General features: G+C 38.8%; 1 protein-coding gene across 1 annotated transcript in view; it reads left to right on the forward strand.

Annotated features, from left to right (window-relative positions):
* The window catches only part of CA13 (carbonic anhydrase 13), a 28,831-nt gene extending 12,460 nt beyond the window's left edge, over positions 1-16,371 (forward strand). Inside the window, exons 4-7 of the mRNA XM_065895094.1 lie at positions 4,778-4,873; positions 6,386-6,448; positions 6,981-7,136; positions 16,252-16,371. Coding sequence (XP_065751166.1) covers positions 4,778-4,873; positions 6,386-6,448; positions 6,981-7,136; positions 16,252-16,371 — 435 coding nt within the window. The remainder of the gene's footprint in view (positions 1-4,777; positions 4,874-6,385; positions 6,449-6,980; positions 7,137-16,251) is intronic.
* The last annotated feature ends 870 nt before the right edge of the window (positions 16,372-17,241 follow it).

Consider the following 17,241-nt stretch of genomic DNA (forward strand, 5'->3'; position numbering starts at 1 on the left):
AATTTGACATGTTCTAACTTTCAAAAGCTTTGTGCAGATTAAGAGCTGGCGTTGGATCACTGAACTGTAATTTTCCTAAGCCGCTTAGGAAAATTGGTCACATTGCTTTATGTTTACACCTTCTAACTTCATAAACTTCAAAGTATACTCTCAGAGAGGTTGACTCTGAGTTGGCAAGTGGTTTCCTGGAAAGGGCCCTCATATATCCTGAAATTAGTCAGAGGCTCAGAGTCCTTACTTGCAGAGCAAGGGCCATCTTTGTAGGTTTTCCTTCTTGAAGAAGATGAAGCTTTGACTGGAATTTCACACTGTTCTTTAATGTATGTTTAAGGCTATTTATTTCATTTGTTCATGCATGCATGCATTCATTCATTCTTTTAAGAGTTCATTGAGATCCTAGCATGTCCCCCATCTTGGCCCATCTTACTCGTGCTCATCCTGAAGGGAGTGCTGGGAAGGAGGAGGGATGGGTCAGGAAACACTTCCTCATGAAAAAGGCTTTACCCAAACCTGAAGCAGGAGCAGGAGTGAGCCAGGCAAAGGGGAGAGCGCCTGCATAGATTCATGTGTGAGTACTGGGGCTGGGGAAGAGTATAACATCTTCTCACATATTTGAAGAACAGAATGGCCAGTGTGATTAGAGCACGAAGTAAAAAGGGGAGAGTTGTCAGGGGTAAAGTTGGGAGGCTAGAGGCATCTCATCTTACTAAGGTAAGTCACGTGAGTATTGCAAACTTTATTCTTAGTGCAACAAGAAGCCACTGATTGGCTTTGAATCAGGAAGTGATCATATACATTTAAAAATATCATTCAAACTATAGTTTGAGAATAAATTGGGTTGAAGCAGGAGTGGATAAAGGGAACCAGTCAGGAGGCTTTCGGGAATGTTCCAGGTAATAGGACATAGTGCAGTTGGAGAGCTGGCTGGCTGGAAGTGCCACTTTAGTGGGGTGATTGGTGATTACTTGGGGTTGAGGGTGAGGGAGGGAAGGAGTCAGTGTTTCTGGCGTGAGATAGGAATGTAACTGGAAGAAGAGGAAGTCTGGGTCAGACCTCAGGGTTGATGGGTGTTCAAGGTTGACAATAAACAAATAAATAAATTGGATGTGGTAAGTTCTTTGATAGGAACAATGCCACATGATCTGGTAGAGTAACTGGGTGCTTAAGAAAGGCCTCTTTGAGATGATCAATGAATTGAGACTGAATGACCAGAAGAAGCCACTCTGAGGAAATCTAGGGAGATCTTTCTGGTAAGTGGGAACAGCGGGTCCAGGTGCTCTCAGGAAGAAATGAGGTTGGCATGTTCTAGAAGACAAAGACATTGGCTTCCAGGATTGGAGTTAATGAGAGAGGAGAAATTATTAGCCATGTTCCAGAGAGGCCTGCAGGGGCCATACCAAGTTGGGCTTTGGGGGGCTTGGTGAGCAGTTTGGAGTTTATCTTCATGTAGCAGGACAAAGACAATGGAGGGTTTTGAGCAGGGCAATGGCATGTTCTGCTTTATATTTTATAAAGTATAGCTAGCTGCTCCGTGGCTAAGAGTTTGGGCAAACATTGAAGAAGCAGGGAGACAAACTAGAAGGCTATGAACGTGTTCACATGAGCAATGATGGTGATTTGTACTATGGGGTGGTGGAGATGAAGAGAGCTAGACGAATCCATATGTTTGGGGGGTAAAATCCATGGGATTTGCCAAGGAGAAGGATGTCAAGATTGAAGGAAGGAAAAAGAGGAATCTAGAAGCACTCTTAAGATTTTGGCTTGAGAAACCATGAGAATGGTTGTGCTATTTGCTGAGATGGGAAAGTCCAGGGAGGAGCAGGCTGCAGACAGGAATGAACTGTCTGTTTGGACATGTTAAGTTGGAGAGACAACTATAGATATTCTAGTATCGTGTCCAAATAGTCTACTGGATACAAACCTGGAGTTTAAAGAAGAGGTCAGGGTGGGAGATGGAGGTATTTGGGAGTCATTTGCGTTGGGTTTCAGGTTCAAAAGGATTCCTTTGTGCTTGGCTATCATAAGTGATTCCTAGGGGTTGTTTAGTTTTTCCAGCTACTTTTGTACCTAACTTCAGGACTATCATCAAGTTGTGTCCTCTTAAAAAATAAAAATATGGGGCTTCCCTGGTGGCGCAGTGGTTGAGAGTCCGCCTGCCGATGCGGGGGACACGGGTTCGTGCCCCGGTCCGGGAAGATCCCACATGCTGCGGAGCGGCTGGGCCCATGAGCCATGGCCGCTGAGCCTGTGCATCTGGAGCCTGTGCTCCGCAACGTGAAAGGCCACAACAGTGAGAGGCCCGCGTACCACAAAACAACAACAACAACAAAAAAACAACAAAAAAACACCCACCCACATTTAAAGCTGTAACCTATAAAAATTTAATTTGGAGCCTAATCTAATGATTACAGATATTAAAGTAATCTAATTCATGAAAGACTTTATCCCGAGAGTCACCTATCTACAAAAAGTAGGCTAATAGTTCACTGCATATTTGGAAATTTATCTGATTACAATTTATGCCAAATACATAATGAGTGTATTAAATATGTAGTTGATAGTAAAATTACAATTTCAACATCAATGAGCACATTTTATGAAGCAATAGTATGCAATTTAAAAATACTAAAGTTGAAAAATACTATTCTTTAGAAATTGCTTTCCAGTAGGGAAGAATCTTATTTCCCTTTTTTTTTTTTTTTTTTTTTTTTTTTTTTGCGGTACGCGGGCCTCTCACAGCCGTGGCCTCTCCTGTTGCGGAGTAGAGGCTCCGGACGCGCAGGCTCAGTCAGTGGCCATGGCTCCCGAGCCCAGCCGCTCCGCGGCATGTGGGATCTTCCCGGACCGGGGCACGAACCCGTGTCCCCTGCATCGGCAGGCGGATTCCCAACCACTGCGCCACCAGGGAAGCCCTTATTTCCATTTTTACAGTGGCTACTATAACTTCCTGTCATTCAGTTCAAATCACTGTGGCTGTCACTGTTAGAAAATGTGAGTTTGTTTGAGTTTTAGTTCAAATACAAATGCTAATAAAGCTGGTATCAGTGGCTCTGAAGATACTGCTGCCAGTTAAGCAAAGTGTGTGGCAGAGAGAAGGACTTGTTTTTTTAAAAAAAACAAAACATTTTTCTTGCTTTAGTCTCCTATAATATTTCAAACAATTGTTTTTAACCAGTGGAAGGATATACAGATAGATTCATGTCTCTTTAGTTACACATTCATTTTCTAATCCGTTGGAGTTGTGAACATAAAGAGGGCATTTCACATCTTTCTATCTCTTTGGTGTCATCTCTTACAAAGTGAATTACGTTGGCAAGGAGCCACTTAAAACAACTTCAGCATACTTTCCTACCTCTCCCTTACAGTGGAACATCCTCTGTCTCATGTGAACCACATGAATTTTGTTTCGTCATCCAATGTTTTCAGGCTTTGTGACTCTCCCAGCTATCTGACATCAACATAGAACATGGCACCAGAAGAATCCACTTCTGTATTTTCCATCTAGATATGCCACAGTCTTCCTTGATTGTTCGTGAATGGCGCACTACTTTATAGTTCCCAGTTTATGGTAACTCTTATTTATCTAGAAAGCCTCCCATATTAGTTGCCTGTGAGATGTGAAGTTATATTTAAAGGAAGGGGTAAAAATATTCATTTGAATATACTAAATTCTCTCTGTAACAGCCAGAAAGGTGATTTGTGCATGAAACCCTTCATAAGTAAGTGTTTCCTCCCCAAGGTGCCAAAAGGACTCATTTGAAAGAGATCTTATCTGAAGTCCATCCTTCATGGAGGGTCCTTGGACGACATGGCCGAGTCATGATCTTGGCCAAGTCATTTGGATGCCTGCATTGCCCTCTGGATTCTATCTCAGTTTGTCCTTCCCTTAACCAGGAATGAAGACCCTCTAAGAGTGGGAGTTTGTCATTCTACAACCCTTCACGCTTGTTTGTGAGTTTGGGATACTGCATTGTTTACTATTGTAGGACATTTAGGACACCTTTGGAAGTTGTGAAGTGGGTGAAGCCTGTTTTCTAGAGTTCCAGGTTCTCCAACTCCTTGTCTCTTCCTTCTTTTTTCCCCCCTCATCAGTAGCACCAGCTGCCTCTCATTTTCTTCCTCAGATGCCCCTGTTTACAAGACCCTGAAGCCTCTGTTTCCCTCTTAAAACTTGCTCTCAACAGAGGATCTGAACATATTCTTAGAAGTTAGAAAATGTGTAAATACCGCTAAAAATAATTACCCCTAAGGAGAATTTGCATTTTCAAGCCATAAAAAGTCTTAAACTGCAGTGATGAACATTTGACTGGCAGTTTCAGGAACAACTGGCGCTGTTCTCAGCAGCAGGATTGTCCCCAAATACCTACTGTGTGGAGGTTGACTTCTCCACTTGCCTATGACCCTGCACTCGTGCGTTGGACTCAGCCGCCAGCCGGGGTCTAATTGAAGGTTGCACAGTTGCAGTCCCATCTGTGGACATGGGGGAGCCCTGAGTCACTTGGGAGCAATGGTTGGAGATTGTTAGGGCTAGAGAGGCTTGACAGGATGCTGCAGAGCCTTCTAGTGATGTGGACTTCAGCACAGTCCACCACAGACCAAAGTGACATGGTCCTTCACCTGTGTACTTTAGTTTTTAGACAAAAGTAAAGAGGAGGATTCGGACATTATACATGTAAGTGCACAATACCAGAAGATCTATATAAATGTTTTATTTGTATTTATGTTTTTAAGGGTGTTTAAAAAAACATTTGAATTATGTTGTGTTCCTCCCTCTCAGCTCCACGTTGTTCACTGGAATTCAGACAAATACCCCAGCTTTGTTGAGGCAGCTCATGAGCCAGATGGACTAGCTGTCTTGGGCGTATTTCTACAGGTGAGAATCACTAATTTCATTTTGAATAACTAGTCAGCCATGTTGGATAAAGAGTTTCAATCATGGGGTAGACGGTCTACCATTTTTTAATAGTAAACTAGTTCTAGGTTTAATGTTTTCCCTTTGAAGTGAATTTTAAAGTTTTGTATATTACTTTATGGTTCATCTAAGGGCCCAGAACTACCCTAGGAACATTGTCTTATGAAACGTCTCATTGTCCATTGATCATTTTTTTGTGAATAGCAAACGCAGATGCAGCAACAATAGTAGCAGAAGTAACAACTGAGATCTTGAGAAGAAAATCTTTATAATAGGCTCTTCCTGACTGCTCAATATTTGGAGATACAGGATAGGGTAAAATTCAAGTTCCTGATTCTTTTTTTGTTTTGGCGGTACGAAGGCCTCTCACTCTTGTGGCCTCTCCCGTTGCGGAGCACAGGCTCCGGATGCACAAGCTCAGCGGCCATGGCTCACGGGCCCAGCCACTCTGCGGCATGTGGGATCTTCCCGGACTGGGGCACAAACCCGTGTCCCCTGCATCGGCAGGTGGACTCTCAACCACTGCCCCACCAGGGAAGCCCAAGTTCTTGATTCTTGAAGCACTAGTTTGACCACAATAGTATTTTGTCCCAAACACACAGACCATTTTAAAAGATTCTGTTGTATTTTCCTTTGTCTGATATCCACAGGAGGTATCACTGTCATAATACCTGTGGGTGGGCTGTGCTGCTCAACTCCCACTGCGACCACATTCCTTAGGGTGTGCACTTTCGATATGCCCCTGACTCTGCGTGATGTTGATGTTGTAAGTCGTTGCACTGGGACAGGGGGAAGCATGGGGCAGAGCAGAGACTGGCATGCGTAGCAGCAGCTCCTTTTTTTGGTCCCCAACTCTGGTGGTGGCAGTGAGATCCAAGTGGGGCAAGGCATTATACTTGAATCCCAAGGACTTAAAACCCTCAGAGAGATTCAGGACACCCCAAATAAATGAAAAGAAGTACATATATTTTTCTGAAGGATTCTCCTCATGGTGATATATTCCCTTGATTCAGGACCTCAAGTCATTTTAAGCTGAAAGTGGGAGATGTTTTCCTCTAATGTTTTGATTGTCACCAATTGTTGGTTTGGATCTAGGGTCTGAAAGTCACATCTGGTTTAATAGTGCAGGTGTTATGTAACAGTTTCCTAAGCAAAGTTTCTCTCGAGAGAATCTGTACCCTGAACATTCATAAAGCTGACAAATAAGAAGCTGTTACTACTAGTTTTGGAATCGAAGTTATAGTTCAGCCAAGGAGCCCTGTAATATTATCTTGTTGTTTTGATTTTTCTGGCGTGATAAGGCTGGCAGGTGAAAGAGAGCCTCACTATAGAACAATCACTGTTTGTTTGTTCTGGGCTGGCTTAGGTTTTTTTTTTTTTTTTTAAAAAGAATTTAAAAATAGTGACTGAAATGGAGTGATGCAGACCTGATGTGCTACAGTAACCATTTCTTCTGAAATGTTGTGTTTTCAGATTGGTGAGCATAATCCCCAACTTCAAAAGATTACCGATATTTTGGATTCCATTAAAGAAAAGGTAAAATTAATTGCTATTTACTAATGACTAATATATTCCTTGGTTTCTCCTGAATTCTCTTATCTTCCTTTAAAAATTTAGACTTTGACATAGCATATGCTGCTGGCTTGGAAGCAGGTTTGGAACATACTTGACCAATAGAACAGAAGTAGTTTATTACCACTTATCTCTTGAAAATTATGAAGGGGTCTTAAGTTATCTAAAACAATCACTAATGCATCTATTTTTGCATAATTAGTTTCTTTTGTTGGAGTTTTGCAGAGTAAGCCTTTAGTGGCAACACATGTTAAAGACCACTTACATTAAAAAATCGATCTTGAGCTTCTTAAATAAATCTAGGTGATGCGCTACTTCATCTTAAATTTTTAGATTAAGGCAGATTCTTTTTTTTTAAGATATGAAAAGCAGATACTAAATAATTCCATGAATTACAGAATTCCAGTGAAATAATATTTCAATGGATGTATGTTTTTTTGAGGTCTGTGTAAAGCTTTCCCATTGTAATTTGTGGGAATTCTCTTTTCTTCCTCAGGGTAAACAAACTCGATTCACAAATTTTGACCCATTATCTCTGCTTCCTCCACGCTGGGATTATTGGACATATCCTGGTTCGCTTACAGTCCCACCTCTTCTAGAGAGCGTCACATGGATCATTTTAAAACAACCTATAAACATCAGCTCTCAACAGGTATATCGTTTTTTCCACATTGATCCTGATTCACTAGAGGAAACTGGGCTTAATCTTGTGTGTGTGTGTGTGTGTGTGTGTGTGTTTTTCAAACCCTGCCCTCATTTCTGCTGTTGTGAAGCCTGAAATTAAGGCTTTACCTTTCTCTTCATTAGTCAGATGGGTGGTTGGACCAGATGAGATTTATGTCCCTTTCTTATTTGACCTTCTATGATTAGATGATTTCTTTCCCATTTCCTAGAAATGCAATGTGCAAACAGGCACGGGTGGAAGTGAAGTGCCACTTTAAGGGCTATACTTGTTTGTTTTTATTTTCTTTTGTGTGGTCTGAGATATTAACAGTCTGGGATACAAATGGGAAAATCAGGAGAGAAGCTTATCTCAAAAGGTGATAGTCTCCTTTTTGACCTCAGTCCCTGGACCTGCCTCCCCTACAGATCTCACATTTAGAAAGGGAATTGTGAGAACAGCCTTGGGCATAGCACCCTAAGAAATGTGTGTACTTGTTAAATTTAAGAAGTCCATCTGATCTTTTGGCTTTTATTGACAAAACTGTTGTGAAGCTGCCTGAGGGGCTTTAAGCATTTGCTAAGAGGCTGTGGGTGGCTGCCTGTACTCTTCTTGTGAGGACATTTCCTCACTGGTTCTTCTGATAAATGCTTATAGAGCCCCCATAGTCAGTCGGTCAGTCAGTCTCGGAATGTCTTTGAGGCCCAGAGACTCTGGCCAGAGCTGTGAACCCACCCTGTGACTGACAAATCTGCCGGGTTGATGCTTTGTGCTCTGGGATGCTGTACCTAACGGGTTTTGTTTTGTTTTCCGTTTCAAATTATATGCTGCGAAATCTTAGTAAGAACATAGCCTAGTAATTTTTTCATCTAATAAAGTACTCCTGTCCTGGGCTGGCCCACCTCCCTAGTGGTTTATATCTTTCGTCCAATCAAAGACTAGAGCTGTTTCACCTTTACGAAGGTCATATCAGGTAACTCTTCCCCTTGGGGTGTTGAACACATCCAACTTCTGTCGACCTTGTCTTTAGAATGAAAGCCAAATAATAATCTGGGGCATACGTATTAAAACATTTTATAAAAGTCTGGGTAGAAATCTGGAGCTTGACTGACACGGAAATTCCTGTGAATTTTTTCCATCATAAATAAGGTGAGTTGCATCATGAGAAAAATGACCTGTCACAGATTCAGTGGCTTTATTAATGGGGTTCATTTTCCTCCCCTTCATGTGCTAAACTGTTTACTTTTACATTCTTTTATTAAATTTGAATAGGTTAATAGTAAGAGTTAATACATTATAACATCAAGTTAGTAATATTAAGGGAATAGTGTTTTCCCCCATATTTCAAGAATTTCTTTATTCCTTAAAGCCAGTTGGAAAATAATTTTTTTCAATCCACCTGTGATTTGGAAAACAATATATATCAAAATATATATTTAGTTACTTAAAATACATAAAGTTAACCGAATCAAAAATAACTCCCTGCAAGTTTAGGAATGACTGACTGCCTAGCTGTGAATTCACTACTGTATCTTATTTGAAGCTCAATTCATTAATGTTAATTATTAATGTGGTTTTTATGCAGTTAGAGTTTATAAAATAATAGCTGTATTTTAGAGCTTTAGTGTGAGTGGTAATTCACTTTGAGGCATTCACTTAAATCTACTGAAGCAGGAACACTTTCAGACATTTTATTTTTAACCAGATTGAAATGATTATCTGAGTAATAATCCCAATTATTATGATGATTATAATATCTTAATAATCCAAATTATCATGATGATTATAATATCGTAATAATCCAAATTATTATGGTGATTTTAAGATTTAAAGAATGAAGCAAAAGATATTTTAAGAGTCAAATCCCATTTGAACCATGAGAAGAACATCAGAAAATGCCCAGTTGAGAGACATTCTCAATATACCTGATCAGTAGTCCTCAAAACTGTCAAGGTCATCAAAAACAAGGTAAGTCTGAGAAATTGTCATAATCACGAAATGCTCAAGGAGACAAGACAACTAAATATGATGCCATTTCCTGATAGGATCCTGGAACAGAAAAAGATTTTAGGTAAAAACAAAGGAAATCTGAATAAAGGATGGACTTCAGTTAATGATAACATAATAATATTGCTTCACGAATTGTGAAAAATATACCACACTAATGCAAGATGTTAATAATGGGAAACTTTTGTGTGCGTCCTTAAAAGTGAATGGAAAAAAAATAAAACGGGAAACTGAGTGTGGGGTATCTGAGAACTAATTATTCTATCTTTGCAAGAATTCTGTAAATCCAAAACTGTTCTAAAATAGAAAGCATATTTTAAAAATCCAAAGCATGAAAGGGTTGATAAGATTATTTAGTTGCTTAACTCTTTTATATAAAGTAAAATGAAAATGTCTTTTGTGTATACCATTGATTTAAGGATTACTTTTCAAAGGATAATTTTTAATCTCAATTTTAGCAGCTCTTTATTTTAGAAACCACTGGAAAATAGTATTTTTATTTATTTTTCAATTCTACCATATAATGTCACTATCTGTGAAGATCAAATCCTCTTTTTAGTAAGTTGGTGCCAATTTTTTTCTAGGTTTTTTTCCTGCTGCTATTTCTTGCCAAGTCATTGTTTGACCTAAGGGGCAAATCAGATGGTTTTCATTTTCTTTTTCTTGATCCAAGTCCATTTTTCTCCCCAAAGAAAAAGAGTCATTTACGGGAATGCTTGATTTAACTGCCAGGCCAGTAAACAGATACACTGTTTTTTGCTACTTCTGATAACAGATCTGTCATTCTTTGGAAGGCTGACTTCTCTTGCCAAGTCTCTTTGGTTTATGCCAGATTATCTATAGTGGCTTACTGACCTGCTGAAATTTGATGTGCAGAATACTTGGCTTTAATTCTGTACTCCTTTTTAAAGAATTTTTTTTTTTTGTTTATTACGATATTTGCATACAATAAAATTCATGAATTTTAGTGTGCAGCTGATGATTTTGGTTATTGTAACAACCACTACAATCAAGACATAGAATGGATCCCTTGGCTGAAAAAGTTTCCTTGTGCCCCTCTGTACTCCATCTTCTTCCTCGTCCATGGCCCCAGGCAACCACTGAGATGCTGTCACTAGAATGTTATCATTTTAAAATTTTATTTAAATGAAATCATATAGTACATAAACACTCCTGCTCCTCCTTCAGGTTTGGAGTTAAAGGCCTTTTCCAAGAGGGAGCATTCAAAACACTGTGACAGAGTATTTTCTCTCAGTCTGTGGTTTGCCTTTTTTTTTTTACTATATGTTTTTTTGTTTTTTTTTTTGCGGTACGTGGGCCTCTCACTGTTGTGGCCTCTCCCGTTGCGGAGCACAGGCTCAGGACGCGCAGGCTTAGCGGCCATGGCTCACGGGCCCAGCCGCTCCGTGGCATGTGGGATCTTCCCGGACGGGGGCACGAACCCATGTCCCCCGCATCGGCAGGAGGGCTCTCAACCACTGCGCCACCAGGGAAGCCCTTCACTATATCTTTTGAAGAGCAAAAGTTAAAAAGTTCTTAATCTAGATGAAGGTCATTTTATCAATTTATCTTTTATCATTTGTGCTTTTGGTTTCTTGATAAGAAATCTTTGCCTAACTATATACCACAAAATACTTTTTCCTACTTTAAGTAATAGTTTTAGCTTTTACAGTTAAGTGTTCTGTTATTTATGAGTTAATTTTTATGTGTGTTGTATCCCATTTTCTTTCCTTCTGATATTCTTTTTTTTACTTGAAGTACAGTTGACTTACAATATTATATCAGTTTCAGGTATACAACATAGTGATTTATTATTTTTATTGTTTATACTCTACATAAAGTTATCACAGAATATTGGCTATATTCCCTTGTGCTGTACATTACATCCTTATAACTTCTTTATTTTATAACTGGTAGTTTGTACCTCTAATCCCCTTCCCCTATATTGCCCTTCCCAAGCCATCTCCCTTCCAGTAACCACTATTTTGTTCTTTTATCTTGAGTCTGTTTCTGTTTTGTTATAATTGTTCATTTGTTTTATTTTGTAGATTATACACATAAGTGAAAACATATGGTATTTGTCTTTCTTTGACTTATTTTACTAAGCTAATACCCTCCAGGTCTATTCATGTTGTTGCAAATGGCAAAATTTCATTCTTTTTTTCTGGCCAAGTAATATTCCATCACACACACACACACACACACACACACACACACACACCCCACATATTTTTTATCCATTCATCTGTTGATGACACTTAGGTTGCTTTCATATATGATATTCTAATTATGCAAACATTTGACCTTTTAATAACATCTAACAGGTTCCTTCCAAGGCTCCATTAGTTTGAAATCTTTAAAAAATCTCTGTTCTTCACTGTGGATAATTTCTATTGATCTATATTCAAGTTCATTTGCTCTTTCTCTGTCATGTCAGTTTGTCTGTTAATTTTATCCAGTGAATTTTTGTTTTAGAAATTATATTTTTTAGATCTAAAATTTATACTTGATTCTTTTTTATTATTTCTGTTTCTCTGCTGAGACTTCCCATTACTCTGTTGAAATTTCTCATGCACTAAAAAGTATGCTTTGTTTAACTTCATATAACACATAGGTAGTTGAAGTAGCCACTTTAGAATCCTTGTAATTTCCAAATTTGGGTAATCTTGAGTCTCACTTTGTTGATTTTTCTTTATTTAAGAATGTATTCCACTTTCTTGAGTCTTTGTATATTGAGTAATTTTCTATTGCATTCTAGATATTATGAACATTAAGTTGTGGAGATTCTGGATCTGTTATTTTTCTCTGATGAGTACTGTTTCCTTTGTGTTGGCAGGTAATTTTCTTGGCTGGGCTTGAGTTGCAGATTTTCCTTCTTGTGCAGTAGCTTCAGTCTCAGTACATGTGTAGTTCTTGGGTATGAGTTTGGGGGTCCCCTCTGTTGCTCTTTCCTTGCAAGACAGGTATGCCCCATAGCAGCTCTATGTACCTTGCAGCCTCCACCCTGTCCAAGTGAAAAACTGGAGAGACAGGAACTCACTTGAGGGCTCCCATATCTCCAAGTGAGCATGAACTCCCCATCTGAATCCCTCTACTTCTGTTCACTCTTCAGTACCTGCAGCTAGTTGTTTTTTTGTATAGTGTCTGGGTTTCACAGTTGTCTTTTTCTACAGGAAGATTGTCTGCAGAGTCTTAGTCCAGTATATCTGGGATCAAAACTCTAATGTCCTTTTTTAATAGTAAAATTTTTTATTTTGTAATTAATGATAATTAACAATCTAGGAAAATTTCCCTAACTTCTGCATCTTCAGACTATGTGTGAATTGAGGAAAGAATTCATTCACTTGAATATTAATTTTGACTTACTATAGAAAACTATCTAATTATCTTTGAAATTAAAGTTTTAAATTTTAGAAGACAGTATAAGTCAATTCTAGAATTGTTTAATAATTGCCAATTTTTGCAAGGCGTGATGCACGAGGTATAAACAAGTGTTAAAATGGCCCTTGTCCTCCTGTAGTTTATAATCTAACAGAGGGGATAAAATAAATGCATAAAAAACTGTAACACAGTGGCTTTGCTTGGTACTGTAAGAGAATATAAGGTGTAAGGCAATTTCAGAAGGGGAGAGACTAGTTTTCAGTGGAGAAATCAGGAAGAGACTTCATGAAAGAGCTTACATTTGGGTTGCTTCAAAAAGTGGGGGACAGGTTGGGAGTATAAAGGAAAGGGGTATTTCAAGAAAGAATAGCATAAATAAAGGCAAAAAAGAGAAGTGCAAAAAATATGTGGGCAACTTTGTACCTGTGGTTGTCAAAATTGAGAGTATGCAAGAATCACCTGATGAAGCTTACCAAAATGTGGATCCTTGGGCCTTGTTAGAAACTCTGATTCAGAAGTCTGAGGGGGCGGTCCAGGAATCTCAAGTTTTAAGAATCACCTCAAAATCTTTTCATTCAGATGCTCTTGGACCCCCCCTTCACAAAACCGACCTAGAGTGGGACTTGTGTGTGGAATAATAGGAAATAATCTAGAAGCATTTGTTGGAATTGGGTGGTCAAGAGGCTTGGGAGCCATGCTAACAATTTTGTTTTGGAGCCTTAATGGGGTTTGAAATGTTATATATTTTAGAGATATATTTTGAAATGTTTGCACCTGAAATGATATGATATTTGGAATGTGCTTGAAAATAATACAGTTTGGGCAGGATTTGGAGATGGAGAGAGAGAATGGGTGAGAGTGTGGATGAAACAGAATTGGCCATGTGTTGATGACTGTTGAAGCTGGGTGATGGTTTATTATGTTACTCTATCTATCCTTCTGTATATCTGCCAGTTTCCATAATAAGAAGCAAATAAGAAGAGATTAGGGGAAAATGGAAAAAAAAAAGAAAGAAAAAAAGAAAAACACTTACAGATACAGTGTAGTGCTGTGGTTAGTGCATGGCTTATTTGCCAGATGACTTATTTATTGAAATTTCCTAACTCTCCCTCGAGTTCCTCATGTTTAAAATGGGTATAATGGTATATTATTGATAGGCTTGTTTGGAGGATTAAATGTGATACGTAATGGAAAACACTTAGCATAGTACGTGGCCCACCATGTTCTATAAGAGAGAGCTAATTTGTATTGTTAGTCAACTTTGGCAGGCAGTGGAGAGCTAGTAAAGACATTTGAGCACTAGAGTGACTAATCAAAGCTGTTTACAAAACATTAGAAAAGGGTATTTCTGCTTACTGGGGTCACTACAGAAGAAATTTAAACTTTCAGTAGTAGAGCCAAAGAAAACAGCAAAACAGCCTTCACCCTGAGCTGGGGAGATTCTTGCCAGGAGCTGTTTAGATACTGAGTCAGCCTTAGTGACAGAGGGACAGATTTTCTGCCTAAAGGAAGCCAGAGGCCTGGTGAGGGTATGACACTGATAGGAGCCAGTCTAAACAGAGCCTAGCAGATCAGGGTCTACCTAGCTGGGCTAAGGGACCAGGAGGACGATCCAGCACCAGAAAGGGAAGGGGTTTGATGAGACATCAGGACAGGTTCAGAGACTCTTACCAAAATGAGCAGGCTGGTCAGAGAAAGATCTAGAGTAAGTTCTAGTTCTAGATGGATGAGGCTAAGGTGTTGCAGAGGTAGGGAGCCATGATCAATTTGCAGAGGAGTCAAAGGGGGATAGGGGGATAAATAAAGCCAAGATCTTCAGAGGAATAGACAGTTTCCCTGGGAGGCTAGTTGTGTTCGGTGAGGCTGGCAAATCAGTGCCCTGATTCAGGACTTGGGATTCCAGCACAGTCACCTGGAGTGGCCACTCCAGATAGACCTGGATCATCATGATCTGCAGAAGGCTGGACATCTTCTCTGTGGCTGTGGAGGTTAGATTTCATTAGCCTCTGCTACTTGACTTTACCAGAGAATTATATATGTCCCGTCTGGCTTTAGCCATAATCATCTGGTATAATGAAACATGAGTAATAACAAGTTGTAAATATTTGTCTTATTCTTCTCATATCTATACTCTTTGAAAAGACACCTCAAAATATGACTTGTGGAAATACACAGCTGCTTGTATATGATACCTGAACATATCTCCATAGAGTGCGGTTATAAACTATTGCCTATTTATTATGAAGGACCTGCATCACCTCTGTCTCCCATCCTGGCTAGTACTGTTAAGAGAAATATTTTAGGCTTCAGGTAAATGATGATGATGGAAACCTAATATATGTGTCCTAGTCTGAATTTCCTTGACTCTTTGATTAGGTGACTAACGAAACTTAGAGAATGAAGGCTCTCATTCTCAACAATTTAATACTTTGTACTCACTCAAAACAGCAAAACAGACACCAAAAACTTACTTGTGTGGCAATATGTTTTTAGTGAACGTTTTTGAGACAGTAAAATTATTCAGGTAATTTACCCAGTCTTCATTTTACTACTATAGACCTGTGCTTAGTCTTTAAAAGTAATATTAAATCACAAAGGAATTGCTAAATAATTTATAAAACAAGCTTATAATAGAAAACTTTTCAGCAATTAAAAATAGTGACATAGATATATCTATTGACGTGTGAAGGATATATATTAAGTGATAAAATAAGGTTTCAAAAGAGTAAGTATAGTTGAGCTTATTTTGCAATAAAACATGTCAAGCGTGTGTACTGGTGCATGTGCATATAGTGCTTGTACATAAGGAAACATCTAGAAGGATATACTCCATAATGTTAACAGTGGTTATATTTTGTGATGTGATTTCTCGTAATTTCTATTTTCTTCTTGACACTTTGTGTACTATATGAAGTTTGTAAGATAATTAAGCATTGTGTGTGTGTGTGTGTGTGTGTGTGTGTGAGAGAGAGATAAGAAAAAGTAAGCCCTTGTGTTGAGAAATATACCTATATTGCTTAAATTGTATTGAAATATTATAAGTGGTTGAAGACTCCTAGTCTTTTCCCAGAGTTAGTTGCTGACAAGGCACACATACGGTGAGAGAAAAATCACTGTTTAAGGAAAACAGTGCATAAAAGATGAAAATTCTGTAGGATGAGTACCACATGGTTCCCTTGAAAATTTGGGCCATGTTATATTGGAGTGCTCGTGAGTATTCAGTGTAATTCCAAGAGCTGGATGACACCTATTGAGGTAATCTAATCCAATGCTTCACTTTATAGATGAGGAAACTAGAGACAATAAATGATTTTCCCAAGGTCACACAGCTCACTAGTGGCAGAACCAGGACTGGGACCCAGCTTGGAAAACCCTTTCCACTGTCCCATTATGCCTTTGCAGGTGACATTCTCTGATTTCTAGATATGTACTCTTTAAACCACATTTTAAATGTTGTTTCCTCTTATTACTTTGATCTTCAAATGAAGAAAGCTTATATACTTAATTTTTGAACCCATAGGTATTTGTATTGTGATAAGAATCTAGCAGAAGGGTTGCTTTATGATGTATGACCCATACCTTAGAAAATTTTCATTGAAGTACATTTAGTTCCCAGTAGAAGAAAGCTTATAAGTTTCTTAACTTTCTGTGCAGGGCAATTCATTAACATTGGCGTGACTTTCTATGCTAAAACAAACTCTTCTCTTTTTTTCAACAGCTGGCCACATTCCGCACCCTCTTGTGTACAGGGGAAGGCAAAGCAGCGGCTTTTTTGTTGAGCAATCACCGTCCACCACAGCCTCTGAAGGGCCGAAAAGTGAGAGCTTCTTTCCATTAAAAGTTGTCACCAACAGACCACCCCAAACGTGTCTGTGGAGAGAAAACAAAGCAAAACAAAACAAACACAAAAACCCCTACTAACAGTTCTTTCCTAGAATTCTAATTTATGGGGTGCCATTTTGCTGCCAGTTTCAGCACAAAGAAAATCAGATCTTTTTAATCAAACTAACTTAAGTCATCTGTCTCAGATTTGCAGTTTATAAGTAGTATATACTTGGGTATATAAGCAGTAAACTCTGGTGTGTTTTAAAACACACGGAATACATCTACTTCAACCTGCGTGACAACGTGGTGGGCGTTGCAAACCTCAGAATGTATTAAAAATCTTCCCTTGCCGTAAAGACTGATCAGTCACATCTCTCAGTGGTGTTTGGTGAAAAACTTAAATGCATTCCCAGAATGATAGGATTGTGGTACCTTTTCCTAAACAAGGGATTCCGCTTAATATCTTGTTATCATTCCAATTCATAAAAGTAGATACTATTTCCTTTTAAAGTGAATTTTCATTTGGATCGTGTTGCTGATTCTCACTGCAGGATACCTCTAATAAAATGATCAAGAGGAGAGTTATTGGGGTGGGGGTGGGATATAGCGAATTAAAGCATCTATTCCATAGCTCAAAAAGAGTCAATACAATTTTGGTGAGGAATTCCCCAGGATATAAATGGCTATTTAAACTTTAATGACTTATGCCATACATCTCATTCACTTGGTGGTGTTAATGATAAACTGGCTAATAATTGATCAGACAAAGTGGTTGTCAATTTATAGCATTAGCATGGTTTGAAACAGGTTACAAGGTACCAGTGCAGGCAGAGCTGCCCATGGGCATGGGGCACAGGTTGGCTAATTTTGTCCCGTGTTTTGG

This window comes from Phocoena phocoena, chromosome 17, assembly GCF_963924675.1.
Source record: "Phocoena phocoena chromosome 17, mPhoPho1.1, whole genome shotgun sequence".
Classification (NCBI taxonomy): Eukaryota; Metazoa; Chordata; class Mammalia; order Artiodactyla; family Phocoenidae; genus Phocoena; species Phocoena phocoena.